The 13899-nt window shown below is 38.3% G+C and overlaps 2 protein-coding genes across 7 annotated transcripts; one reads left to right on the plus strand and one right to left on the minus strand.

Moving 5' to 3' along the window:
* The first annotated feature begins 125 nt into the window (after positions 1 to 125).
* On the plus strand, positions 126 to 3151 carry LOC145726043 (zinc finger matrin-type protein 4-like). Of its 3 annotated transcripts, none has more exons than XM_081974991.1 (9): positions 126 to 286; positions 449 to 664; positions 916 to 1041; positions 1484 to 1713; positions 2036 to 2139; positions 2195 to 2266; positions 2323 to 2517; positions 2568 to 2638; positions 2688 to 3151. In XM_081974991.1, exons 1-9 carry the CDS (start codon positions 268 to 270, stop codon positions 2942 to 2944), a joined length of 1290 nt encoding a protein of 429 aa, XP_081831117.1. In that variant the 5' UTR covers positions 126 to 267; the 3' UTR covers positions 2945 to 3151. The 3 variants fall into 3 exon arrangements, with proteins under 3 accessions (XP_081831117.1, XP_081831118.1, XP_081831119.1); XM_081974992.1 differs by having other exon boundaries at positions 952 to 1041; XM_081974993.1 differs by lacking the exon at positions 449 to 664 and having other exon boundaries at positions 161 to 286.
* A 731-nt stretch (positions 3152 to 3882) lies between these two features.
* On the minus strand, positions 3883 to 13515 carry su(sable) (suppressor of sable RNA-binding protein). Of its 4 annotated transcripts, none has more exons than XM_081974971.1 (13): positions 13292 to 13515; positions 11036 to 11481; positions 10821 to 10981; positions 10521 to 10744; positions 9665 to 9812; positions 9407 to 9605; positions 8934 to 9239; positions 8462 to 8582; positions 7918 to 8406; positions 6041 to 6275; positions 5628 to 5979; positions 5197 to 5576; positions 3883 to 5096 (listed from the first exon to the last, which is right to left on the minus strand). In XM_081974971.1, the coding sequence occupies exons 1-13, from the start codon at positions 13318 to 13320 to the stop codon at positions 4575 to 4577; spliced, it is 3612 nt and encodes a 1203-aa protein (XP_081831097.1). In that variant the 5' UTR covers positions 13321 to 13515; the 3' UTR covers positions 3883 to 4574. The 4 variants fall into 4 exon arrangements, with proteins under 4 accessions (XP_081831097.1, XP_081831099.1, XP_081831100.1 ...); XM_081974973.1 differs by having other exon boundaries at positions 8994 to 9239; positions 13292 to 13514; XM_081974974.1 differs by lacking the exon at positions 13292 to 13515 and adding an exon at positions 12932 to 13264.
* Positions 13516 to 13899: the final 384 nt, after the last annotated feature.

Genomic DNA, 13899 nt, shown 5'->3' on the forward strand with positions numbered 1-13899 from the left:
AGGTCCTTCAAGTTGGCAACGTTATCAGATGTTATTTTATTTCCGATCATCTGACTATTTAATGTTAATTAAGGTAAAATATCACGTGATAGGCTATCAAATCAACTGAATGTTCAGACAAATGACGTATTTTTTCACTTTGCAATTTATTTGTTATTGAAAAAAAATTGAAATTCAATCGGCTTTACAAATTTGTAATTTACTTAAATATTTATGATATTTACAGCTAAACTGTTCATACAAATTTAAAAAAGTGAGAAAAATATTATGCCTAGTAGTCCCAATGGTAAGTTTTGTAAAGTTTTTCATTGATTATTCCCTAGACAAGACTTTGTTTTTAATTTGTAAATTTAATGCTAATTATGACCCTACAAACTTGTTAGGTCCCTTTACCTTATTTTCCTTTGAGCATGTTGGAAACATCGTTGATAAGACGTCCACATTTCAGACACAGAACTAAGCTGGAACAATTACAAAATACCCAAAGCAGAAGAGCAAAGCAGAAGCTCTGCCATGGCATGGAAAGGCGCGAAAGGGTCACTTGCCAACCAAGCACCTGCAACCCCACTAGCTGACTCCTACTATAACTATCCCTATGATCCTAATGCTGCCGGGGCATATTATCACAATCAACAGCCTGGATTTCATTATGGAAACCAAACAGGTTGATTTTCCATCTAGAAAATTGATATTTTATAGTAAAAGAGTCAATATTGTGTATAAATATATTTTAACAACCTTACACACTATTAAATTATTGTCTGGGTCTACTCTCTGATCTCTAATGGTAATATTATTATTCACTAGATGGGTTAAATTAAAAGTGAAACTTAGAGACCTTTGACCAAGAGTATATCTTACAATTTTTGGAGTTTCCATGCTACCCCATGCATTATTATAATTGTTTTGGTCTAGGGTATAATGAAGAAGGAGTTAAACTTACTGCTGCAGGTCCAGTAGCTGCAGGAGGAAACTTTCATCAAAAAGTCTTAGATGCTTTGCAGCATAGAGAAAAACCAAAAAATGTCACTAAAAATGTGTGTAAGTAAAGTCTCTATAAACCAACTATCAGTGATTGCCATATCCATGACCTGAACATTTTATGGTACAGCCATTTGAGCAAATAAATGTCTCCTTAATAAAACTTGACTATTTATAAGGGTTATTTTGTACTATAAAAGAATCAAGAGAAGACCTTTCAATCAAGGATTTGGCAATCAGAACAACTGGGGCAACAAAGGGAATTTCCCGCCTTCTTTTTCGATTTTTAACAATCAGAATTTTCACTGTAACAACAAAAATCAGCACAATTGTAATAATTGGAGGCGGGTATTTTGTTTTAACAGCACTCCTAATAATTCTGATTTCTCTAGCAGTCATTACAATAAAAGCAGGAAATTCCCTAAAAAGAAGCCTCCTCTTGAGATACCAGGTAAACCAGTTCCTTACTAATAATGTGTTTGTTTTATGGGCTTGATTCTAGTTCACGAAATCGTACCGGATTTGCAAGACGACAGCTTGCCCAAGGACTTAAAAGTATTGTTTCAGCCGCTGTTTTGTAAATTGTGCTCCGCTAAATTGACTAGTAATATGACCGCCAAGATGCATTACAAGTCGAAAAATCACGAAAAGAAGATTAAAAAATGGTTGGTTGACTATGCTGGGAAAAGTGGTGAACCTTTGCATCCTCGTGCTCAAGCTAGTGGAGACAAAGTAAAGTTTACCTTTGATAAACTGGTTTCCAAGTTAATTTCTAAGACTAAAGTATTTCAACTTTTAAGTTCCCTAAGTCAATTTTGATTGTTTCAAAGTCAATTTTCAAGACTGAGAAGCAAAGATTACTTTTAAGCCTCTTAAATTAAACTTCATTGCCGACTGGCTACAACGACAATTTTTAAGCTTCTTAAGTCAATTTTTATTCTTTCAAAGTCGATTTTTAAGTGTACAAGTATAAAGTCTTTCAATTCGTCTGAAAATTATAAAGAATGGCGTCAAAATCTACTTTTAAGTTAAGTCAATTTTCATTAACTTATAGGGAAGTGAATCAGATCCAAACTGGTTTCATTGTCAAGTGTGCGATTTGCAACTAACTGGCAGGCTGCACGCCGAATCTCACTACATGGGGAGGAACCATCAAAGGTAACATTAATCTTGTACGGAAGGAATCAAACTTTTTAAGTTAATTTAACTCCAGGGCCGTATTAGGGCATAAGACACCTGCGGGTCAGGGCTATTATGACACCTCAGGAAATTGGGTCCGAATCAAGTAAGTGGGGTAACTTGGATAGAGTCACGTCGTTTAACTTAGCTTAACTTAATCAGATCAACAAAATCGAAAAGTATGAACTTTGAAGGAGGCGAGGATAATTTTGGAACGCAATTTAAAAGAAACCTGGACGACGAACCAAACGGACCGCCCGTCAAAAAGAAAAAAGACTCCCAGCCAGCTGAACAGTTTCGTTGTGATGTTTGTGGTATTAAAACTACTTGTAATGAACAGCTACAAAGTCACTATATGTGAGTTTGATTGAAATGTTTATAGAACAGTTTAAAAATTCATATTTTAGTGGTCAAAAACACGCAAAAAAATTGAAATCACTAAGCCTTGCCGCCACTACTGATCCATCTATCGCCCTCGGTAAGTTCTACGGCCTGCAAATGTCATTTTATAACCGAAATGATTGCAGGACTAAGCCAAATGGGCGTGGTGGTACCGCCTCAAAATCAAGTGATGGCAGTACCGATTGCGGTACCGACTGTAGCCGATCTGACCGGCGATTTATCAGTGTATCGCACCCCGTCCGGCAGTTACTATTGTCCGGCGTGTAACCTTTCGACCAACTCAGAACCGCAATATAGGCAGCATTTGACCAGTAAAAATCACGCTAAAAAAGCATTACAAGCAAACATCACTGAAAAACACCTCCCGTTTGACAAACATTGACTACACCAAAAAAAGAAAGGAAGATATGTTTATCATTTTAAGTTTGTAGTTGTGTTTAATTAGTAAGCACAGACGTGTATATTGTTGCTAGATTTGGCACGTGGTTTGACCGCAAAGCGCAATTTTTGTTATATTAAGTGACATACTACAAATTAATAAAATGTCGGTAGAATATAGTTGTGAGTTTATAAAATTGATTTTGCTGTAGTGTTGCATTTGATTTTCAGGCTGATCAGATCATTCTCCTTAGGTTTTTTGTCGAATGCGTTCGATTTCGGTCATCAATCAACTCACGTGGTGATATTTTTGGAAATCTTGAAATCTGCTTTACCTTTTGTATTCCATGACATATTGACGTAACTTGTCAAATAAGGGAGAAATTTAGGGTCAAAACAACAAGTGTCAAAAACTATGTGATTTTATGGTGAAGAAACTTTGACGCCCTCTAGCGGCCAAACGGTGTGGTCAATCAACTCATGTGGGAATATTTTTGGAAAGCTTGAAATCTGCTCTGTCTTTTGTTTTTTATGACACATTGACGTAACTTGTCAAATAAGGGTGCAATTTAGGATCAAAACAACGAGTGTCAAAAAATATTAGATTTTATGGTGAAGCAACTTTGGCGCCCTCTAGCGGCCAAACGGTGTGATCAATCAACTCCTCTGGGAATATTTTTAGAAAGCTTGAAATCTGCTCTATCTTTTCTATGACATTGGCGTAACTTATTTATAATTAATTTAGTGAAAAATTTACTGTGGTAAATTACCCAAACGAAATAAATTACGAGAGAATTAAAAATTGATAAATTACAGTGGTAATTTACGAAAAATATAAAATACGGTAATTTTACATCCCTGTTTACATAAACAAAATAAAGCCATTAAACCACTATAATGGATTCAAAGGCTTTCGATTTTGTGACTCAAATAAAAACAATATTAATCAAATTAATTTTATTGCAAAGATCTGTACGCCCTTCATTTATTTATAACAGTATTTACACAATTAGCATACAACCCATCGACAATCGGTATTGCTTGTCTCTTACCATATTATATGAAATTATTATAACATAACCAAACCTATAAATACGATAGTTTTACACCACAATAATGATTATTTACAACAATATAGAAGCAAATTATATATAAATGTTCAATTAACGGGTGACTTTTTGATCAACATGAGATTGGCAAAAAACCACTAACATATGTCTCCATTTGAGTAAATAATACTAAATGATTTATATACAACGTTATGTACAAACCACTTACATTTAGTTCAGTCCGTTTTAATTGAAATTACTTTGTTCAATAAATATCAAAAATAAATAATATATGCTGTACTTACAGGACGCAGTTTATTTCCCAGAGTGGCAAATGAGGTCATAATTTAGTTTAAGAACCTCATTTTGAGATAACTATAAAATACAAAAAAGCTATTATATAAAGACATTTTTGTACAAATTGTCAAAATAACATTAATCAACAATCAAAAACTGTTTCTCCATTTTTATTCATACTATCACCAACTTTTAGTTAATTTGGCACCACTCTTGTTTACTTAATAATCACAAATTCACAAACATTTGCAACAAATCCTTATCGTTGCAAATGTACTCCATCAACCCCTAGGAAGGCGAATGCCCTCGATTTCCTCTGCCACGTTCTCTATCGCCTTTGTCTCTCATACCGCCCCCGCGCTTATGAAAGTTTCTGTTACCCCTGCCGCCTCTAAACCCTCCGTCACGGTGATGACCACGCCGTCTTCCGTCCCTGTTATTGTTGAACCCGCGACCACCGTGCCTGAAATTGCCGCCACCCTGTGGACCCATATTGCCGCCTTGGTCTTCGTATCCATAGTAATCGTCGTTGAAATTGCCGCCAAACTGATGGTTCGGCTCCATGCCGCCGTATTGTCCGAAACCAGGACCCGGAGGCGGGTTTCCCAGCAAACCGGGTGCGCCTCTCGGATCAAAGTTCATCGGGAAATCGGGCTGCATATTGGGAATGCCCGGAGCCGCCCCCAATAGACCTTGATGCGTAACGAGTGGTTGATTTGGCATCATGGGATTCATTTTGATGACGTTGTTCAGAATGGAGGCCGCGGTACCTGCACCACCTGGACCCATCAGATTGGGTGCTTGGCTGACCTACAAAAAAAAAAGAATGAATGAGTTTTTTTTTGAAACTTATGATACTACCACCACTTAAATAGAAATATTAAATATAAAAAAAAAAATATAAACTTACTTGAGGTAATAAATTTAAGTTAGCCAGAAGACCATTCAAAACGGGATCGTGCATGCCACCGCCTCCGCTTTGATCATTCTTAGCTAATTCTTGGTTTAGCATCAGTTTCTGGTTGCTTGTCAGACTTTGGTAAAACGGTGAAGACTGTAACATGCTCAACTGCTGGCTGTAGGGCATTGGTAGGTTGGACTGCAAGTCCTTCGGCTCTGACGGTTTTTCCTCCATTTTGCGTAATCTGGGATCAACCCTTACGCCGCCTCCTTGTTTTGGACTGGCTTTAGGCGAAGCCGGGCTGTCTTTTTCGTCGATGCTCAAACGGAAGATTTTCCTCAGTCTAGGATCTCCAGTTTTTTCCGCATCGTTTATACTGAGCTTTAAACCTGCGACAGCGACTATTAAATCCGGTTTGGTTAGAATGGTAAGACACTTACCGCTGTAATCGGGCCTCGGAATTTCCACTACAACCACCTTCCACGCCATAGCCGGGTGGGAGCTCACACTCGCATCGATTTCAGTAGCGGGGGTGTAATTTTGCATCCCTTTGAACGGTAGGGCCATAGTCCTTAAGTCCATATCAGGTCTTTGGGGACTTTTAAAGTCATCACCGTCAATTTCTAAAGCGGCCCTCTTCATATCCAGACCACCTTGTTCGTAGATGCTCAATTTGTCAGATTTCTTTGCTTCTTTTTCTTTGGTTTCACTAGAGTTTTGTCTTCCTCTCTGTCTTGGATCGTTCAGTCGTGGGTCCTGTCGACTATCTGACTGTCTGGGATCTGCTTTTACCTGGAAAAAATTACAGTTTTATCAACAACCAAATCAGTATTTTGTCATTTAAAACTCTTACCTGTCTACTAAGCCTAGGATCACTGGGAGCGCTATCGGAAGCACTAGGACTAGACCCACTTTCGGGTTTCGTGCTGGGGCTACCCGTGCTCGTCTCGGTGGTGGGCAACATTGTCTTGTTCTGGCTCATTGACGTCAGCAGTTTGGTTACTTCCGCCGAAATGTCGATTTTGGACAAGTCGCCCAACTTGTCGACTATTTCTTTCGAACTAATTTCCGGTGGCGACAAGAAGGAACTGAAAAAAGTCGTAAATGCTAAACAAATTCTCTTGCAATTTCCGAACAAGCTGACACATAGTTCTGCGTTTTATCGTAACAATTTGTATAAGGAAAAAATGCTGTTCTGATACATACAAGTAATGGAGTATTGAATGACACACTCGCTCAACTTAATAAACAATAAATCCATTATGATGAAAAGTGTTATGTCTAGAAAATGCAATCAGTTTTAATCAAAAAATTTGATATTACATACATATTTACAAGTAAAAAGATTTGACAGAGAATTTGGTTGAATAAAAAGTTATTTTTTCTATAACAAGATGAGATGCCATTTTATCGTGTATATTATATCTTTTTCATTTCTCCAAATTAAGAAATGTTGGAATGCACTTTTTCTTGTTGTTAATTGCTACTTCTTGACAATGGGACCTTTCCATTATCTTTTTTTTATTCCATTCTCTAATAGAAAAGACTAAAATTGGTCGGTTTGCACATATTTTTAAACTGTTTTGTAGACCGTTATTCTAACCAAAAAATTTTGTTTTTACATTTTTGGCTTTAAAATAATGTCGGATAAATTCAAAAATATTGGTTTGTAGGGTCGACGTGTAATGTACAACGGCAACTCAATGCACGTGACCAAATAACTGCAGGCGATTTAAGGGTCACATGATGCACTGAATGTTGATAGGAAAGTGTGGTATGACAATCATCTTGAAATTGTTGAAATCAAGCGCCTGCTCCGTGAAGTGTGCAGATCGATTACGTCACGATGACGTAATTTGATAGTTAACCAAAACATTGGTTTGGTTCCGTTACGTCATCGTGACGTCAAATTTGCTCCACGCACCCCATGGAGCGTAAAAATCATAATTAAAAAAGGCTCTATTAAAGTGTTTTGCCTATTCTTGCTGTGTCAGTGTCATTTAATTTGAGTAGATCAAGTAGCTATTAACTTTATATTTACCTAATCCAAAAAGAAACAAAAACAAGAGTTTCAAATATAACGAATTGAGGGTTTTGGTATTTGCCTTGACAACATACTTAAAATATTGTTATTCTGTATAATGTTCTAAAGCAGGTTTTACACCAAAAGTTTTACTTCAAAGAAATTGGACACATTTATTTGATCAAATTTTATGTATCAAATAAATTCATGAATTTCTTGAAGCATAATGTGATTTCGTTTTACACCTATCAAACTTTTATGTCAAAGCTGTCAATGAAAACAGTTTGGCCAACCAAGAAGATTATTCCTACTGTGTTTTCTTATTTTTCTGGTTTTTTGAATATTTTGAAATCTCATAATCGCCTTGAATACTGTATTTATGTATTGAATTCTGCAGCTTCAACTGAATACTAATAGTCAGTCTCTGATTTTAACCTCACTTTACTTTTCGTTTTTATCTGTTGGTAGTACATTACGCAAAACGGCAACTTTGGTCAAATAAGTTGGATGAAAATAGAACCTGTCCTATTTGGTGAAAAATTTGAAGTAAAATTATTTGAAGGTAAATTTGACATAAAATTTTGTTTTACACTGGTAAAATTCGTCGTTGAAGCAGCTTCATGAATTTCTTTGACATCAAAGCGCGGTGTAAAACCTGCTTAAGAAATGTTCAAAAACAAATGATAGAGATGTGAGGTAACACTCACCTCTTCGTAACCGGTTCATAACTCAACGGTTGCTTATCAGACTCTCCCTCTCCAACACTGTCCTCCCTCTCTCGCTTTTGTACCTCTTCGTCCTCCACCTTAATAGTTAAGCGATTCTCGTCATCATCATCATCGTCCGAATACCAGTTGATGTTCTGATCATCGTAACTATTTGTGTTGGTGGTCGTTTGTTGGGCGTCTATCGACACGTCCGCCGTATAATCGGGCGATTTCTGATTTGCGCTAATCCTGGCCATCAGTTCTTTGGTGGTTTGCGACAATTCGTAAGACGGGAATCCCTCTTTGGAATTGCTATCACCAGACTCGAACGGCAACTGTCTAATGTCCACGTCCATGCTGCTGAAGGTGCTTTGTCTGATGTCAACATCTCTAGAAAAAGTGCGGATGTCTATGTCGCGCTTCGGGCTGGACGATTCCGTTACGTTCGGAGTTATACCGGGAAGGGTTCGCATGTCCACGTCACCATTACTGCAAATTGAGGGTGAAAACACACTCGCAGAGAGAGAGAAAAGAGTGTAAGTACCTGGAGAATCTCATATCCTGGTCGGTACCGTAAGTGAAACTGTCTGGTGGGTACCTAGAGTCGTCGTCGTCTTGCTGCCACCGGTTTTTGTGTTTACGACGATCTGTCGATGGTGGTACATCTAAAATTAACAATTCCAATTAAGACTTGTTTCCAAAACTATTATATTAATCTGGTTTTATATGTCTGACGGTAGTAAGATTGTTACAGGAAGAATTATACACAACAGGAAGATTGTTATTTGAAATAGTTAAGGCTAGAAAAGCGCTTTTAAGAAAGCATTAAAGAAGTCAAATCAGTCAAAAGGTGAACCACACTGTAAATTTGTATTTTATGTTCTAAAAGAGATCCCAAGTCTATTTAGATCATTGCTAAAACATCATCTTTGAATTCAAACATAAAGCATAAAAAAATCACACAATAGGAATAAAGTCAAAACAAACGACAATGTGAGAAAGGAAAAATGACTAACCACCCTTGACCAATTCTCTCGGTTTGGGTACCGGAACGTCAAATAAGCACGGTATCCCACCTTTTTCCTCGTCCTGTTGCAGACGATCGACGTTCTGATCCCGGTCCCGATACATCCCGAAACCGGCGGTGTGGCTGGAAGCGGTAGAAGGAAGTTGTTCGGAAGCGGTGGTGCCGTACTGTTGCTCCAGCTTTTTCTGCGTCTGATTGATGAGGTTGAGAGCCTCGTCGCGCGACAACCTCGGATAGCCCTGAAGGATGTCGCGGGGCGCGGTCTCGATGTGTTTGAAGAGGATTTGTTTCAACCCTGAAAGTCGGAAGCATGTCTGTGTGCGCGTGTTTATTCTATACAAAAGGTTAACGAAAGTCTCGAACTTTCCATAAGCTTTTGTTTGCTGAACTGCTATAGGTGAAGAAACTAGTAGTGCAAGTGAGGCAAAGCAACAACGAATCGAGTCTATTAACCAAACTTACCATCGGATAATGGAGGACCGTGGGCGAATTTGCAGTCTTTACCCTCGGTGCAAGGAATTCCAGTGTGGTAAAATTTACAAGGGAACTCACTATGCATGTACGAACAACTCTCTCCTTTTGCACAACATCCTTGCAAGTAGAATTTGCACACTTCCAGTTTCATTGGAGGACACACGTCGTGTGAGTACGGACAATCTTTCTAAATATTAAAAATATTACTTTAGAGTGTGTTTTAGGTCACTTATGTGTATCAGCTACCTTTTGGCATTTGCCTTGCAAGTAAAACACGCAAATGCCTTGAGCGTCTTGCATTTTTGGTTCTTCGCGTGCCATTCGACGTTCCCTTTCTCTTCTTTCCCGTTTCATTTCTTTCTTTTTTCGACTTTTGTTTTGTCTTCTTCTGGATCTACGGTTCATAATAATAATATAATGTTTTTGTCTTAACCAAGCTTGCCAAGCAGAGGAAAATTTGACAGTTATTACGTGACGTGTATTAATTAATTATAAGTAGAATGTCACGTGATATTTGTCCAGTTTTGGTCTGTTTGATCTAGACAGGACAAGAGTCGGTTGTACCGATGTATTTTATCCCGCCCTAGGTCCCACCTAAGCTAATGGTGTTTTCAATTGGCATGTTTAGAGCAAAATTCTACTTTTTCAATGATATTTGAACAAGTACACTAGTTTTGCACTAAACATGCTCATCAAAAACGCCTGACTGTGACAGGTCATATGCAAAGTTTTACAGTCAAATGAAAACTTAGTTGTGTTCGGTTATTCCTCGCTAGATCAAACAGACTTAAATTTGACAATGACAATCACATGACAATCCAATGTGTAGGATTAACGCAGACGTAATAACTTAGTTATAGCAAAATATGTTTAAATTTAAGTTGATAATTTCAGAATTCAGAAAAGCTTTTTGTATTTGGTTGTCCGTCAAACTTCAATTTTTCAAAATCAACTCTATGTTAACATGTGCAGCATTTACAAAGCAGCTTTCAGTTTGCTGCTTTTTTTGACCAAACACAAACTAAAAAGAGAGTCTTTCGAGTTTTATGAACTAAATTAAATGATGACGTAACTGCCAATGTATCTTCTTTAGCATTCTCACCTTTCTTCCATTCGCTCTTCCGAACTGTGCTCGGAATGATAGCTTTCTTCAGACCTAGAAGGACTGCCGGACCGTTTATTCTGATCACCAGTGGCGTACGCCATAGCTTGCAACCTCAATTTGTCCAGATCGGCACCGGGAGAACCGCTCCGCACGTTGAGCATCTCGTTCTCGTCAATTTCAGACCGCGGTGATTCCATCATCATCTGTTTCTTGTGTTTATGCTAGAAAAAAACAAATCACGTTTAATTTGTAATTCAACTGACACATTCAGGATGTATTCTTCAAAAAAATACTCACTCTTTTTCTATCTCTGTCATGGTCGTCTCTCTTCCGTTTCTTGCTTTTCTTCACCTCTTCCTCTTTAACCTCCTCTCCACCACTCAAACCAGCCACCTCTTTTTCCTTCTTATTCAAAATGGTGGCTAAAGTTTTTTCAATATTTTTAGCAAAGTCGTCGTCTGGAAAGTCTCGATAATTAGCTTTTACTCATCCAGAAAATAACCTTAACTTACCAATAGGATCAGAATCCCGTCTAGGATGATGTTTATTATCCCACGTCTTCTCTCTTTCCCTAAACATCTTCTCTCGCTTCCTCAGATGTAAAATGCTCTTCTCGGCCTCGGTCATGTGCCGATGAGATTTGTCCTCGCGGTTCCTGTCTCCCTTGTTCCGTTTCCCATCTCGGTTCTTCATTCGGTTGTTGCGGTCGGGCAGAAAAGGGGGAAACTTGCCCATGTCTTTCTCGTGCTCCCCTTCAAACCGTTCCATGGAGTTAGCCCCCAAACTCTCAGTGTCTGACACATTAGTTTGGGGTTTGTTGAAAATAACAGGGGGGATTGACCCTGGGATGGGTGGCGCCCCCGCATTCGGTTCTGCCTCGGGGACTGCAGTTTGGGGATCATCGTCGTCATCGGTGATTTCACCGTCCTCGATGTCCGGATTTTCCGTCGTTTGATCACTATCCAAGATGGGGAAGTTTAGTGATTGTGAAAAATTGAGGCCAGAAATAGAGCGAGTGGGTGTGCACAAAAATTGTATGAGAAAGTTTTTCAGAAATTGAACCTCCGACCTTTATTAGTTCTTTATTAACGTTCTAAATTGAATATTTAATTCCCAGCTTTAATAATTTATGTATTAGTTTTTATTGCTAAAATTCCCTAAATAAAGTCATGAGGGTCAAGACATTCGTCATTATACAAGGTGAAGTTCCACATTAAAGATGAACAGAATAATGATAATTAGAAATAGGAAGATCAATATGTGGGACACCTTGTATAAACCGTTAACTTCCTTATTTGTATATTCCCTTTTAAAACCCAGGTAATTCCACGTTTGCCACCCAGTAAGTATATAAATAAACGCTCGTTTTCCGTTCCGTTATCTGTTTACTTTTGATAAACAACTATTAAACCAGCACTGGGATTCAGTGTGATATAAGTAGAGTTGAATTCTATTTATCGACTATATTCTAAGTGTCGGACATTCTATGCACAAAGAGCTAGAAAACCAAAATATGGCAAGAATTGGAGACCATTGAATGGTACCAAATTCACGCGATGTTGTGGCTTTCTAGCTCTTTGTGCATAGAATGTCCGACATCTAGAATATAGTCGATAAATAGAATTCTACTCTACTTATATCACACGGAGTCCCAGTGCAGTTTCGACTTTTAACATGCAAGCATATTATGCGACAAAAAACCTGATGAGCGTTTATCAAATTGGAATCGATTTTCGTTTTAAATGTGGCGCGCTTTGTGTCGTTTGCCAATGCGCCGCGAGATGGCGACCAGGGTGACCGTAGAAAATGTGGGAAATCGATTTGGCAATGTGGCAATGTCTCTTTCGTAATCTCAAGGCCGGCACTGTTGTCAAGCCAACCTGGCAATCATGCTCGGATGACGTCAGCTCCAATTATTAAGGTGAAAGCTGCGTTCCAGAATCGAGCCAGCGTGAAATGTTAATTTGGCAAACCCATCACCACCGAAGAAAATGTTAAAAAAGCTGACATTGGGTGCATTGATGTGTGTAGATTGGAAGGTCAAAATTATCCAATATAACTTTTGAGTCCAACTTTCTCAATTTTGTTGTTTACCAGTGAATCATAATTTGGACCTTCTCATTGACGATTACACTTTTTCCGGAACTTTAATATAAATAAAAAATAGTGTAAAAAAATGTAATGTTTAGCGTAGAAAGCGGTTATATAAAAAATTCTGGAACGTAGCTTGGCCATAATCACAGACTGGTGACGGAGGTCAAAAAACAACCGAGTGTAAAATAATTCGGTAACAAATATAACACGTTAAATGCGTAATTGAGAACGAAATTACGCATAAATATGCAATGCAAATTGAACATAAAAGAGTTAATTTTAACTAAAAACTAAAGAATTAAACAGATGTTTACCTTAACACGAAAATTGGCAACACTGTACGTCCTGAATGACGCACGTTTTCTTTGTTGCATTTTGACCGAAAATCTGGCTAAAATCGCCACGTTTTCTTCCAGAAAAGTCGGCGAAAACGTTAAAACGATCATTTAGGCAGATTTTCAGTCCTGCAGGAGTAAAAATCTGGTCAAAATTTGGCGGCAGAGTCGTCCACGGCAACGCCCATCGGCAAACGTAAAAAACGAACGCTGGGCAAACCGGGAATGAGGTTTCCCACATTCCCAGGCCCGATAACGCGACAAAAATCGATTCCTGACTTAATTCTGGCCTCGAAACGTACAGTTAGGCTATCGCTGGCGAAAAAATGATTTGCAAACCTTGTTATGTCACATTGTACGAGCGCCATTACGACCTAAATTTAATATTCACTAGGCAGGAATATGTTTATGACAAAAAAAATGGCATTGAAAAAGTCACTCATTCACTGTTTTTTCTGTCCTGAGCAGCTCATGGGACAGAGTAAAGTATTTTTGAATTACTCATGTTTTCATTTGCTTTAACCGACTGTTCGCTTTGGCGAGTAGACCACAAATGATTTCGTTCCGACACGGGCGGAATTTCGATTATTGAACCCGTCGCCCCAGAAACGGACCAATCGTCGACGGGCGAAAGGCAATTTGCACCAATCACGGCGTCGTAGCTGTTGCAACATCTCGACCCGTCGACCTTGGATTGCCTCTTCGGTTTGCACGACTCTCACCGACCGTTCGATTCTCATCCTTATGACACGTGATTATAAGGAAAATTGCAATTTTTGTATCGATTTTTTTGCTATGGGTGCGTTAGCGGATACTATTCTAAAGTAAATATGTTCACAAATTTGTCAATGAACTAGAAATTTAAAAATGCAGACAACGGAACAGTTCAGCGTGGAATTTTTTCTTAACTATTTTTGGTCAATTATCTGATTATCCACAGTTTGTAT

This window comes from Ips typographus, linkage group LG3 (genome assembly GCF_016097725.1).
Source record: "Ips typographus isolate SLU linkage group LG3, UJ_Ityp_2.0, whole genome shotgun sequence".
Taxonomy (NCBI): Eukaryota; Metazoa; Arthropoda; class Insecta; order Coleoptera; family Curculionidae; genus Ips; species Ips typographus.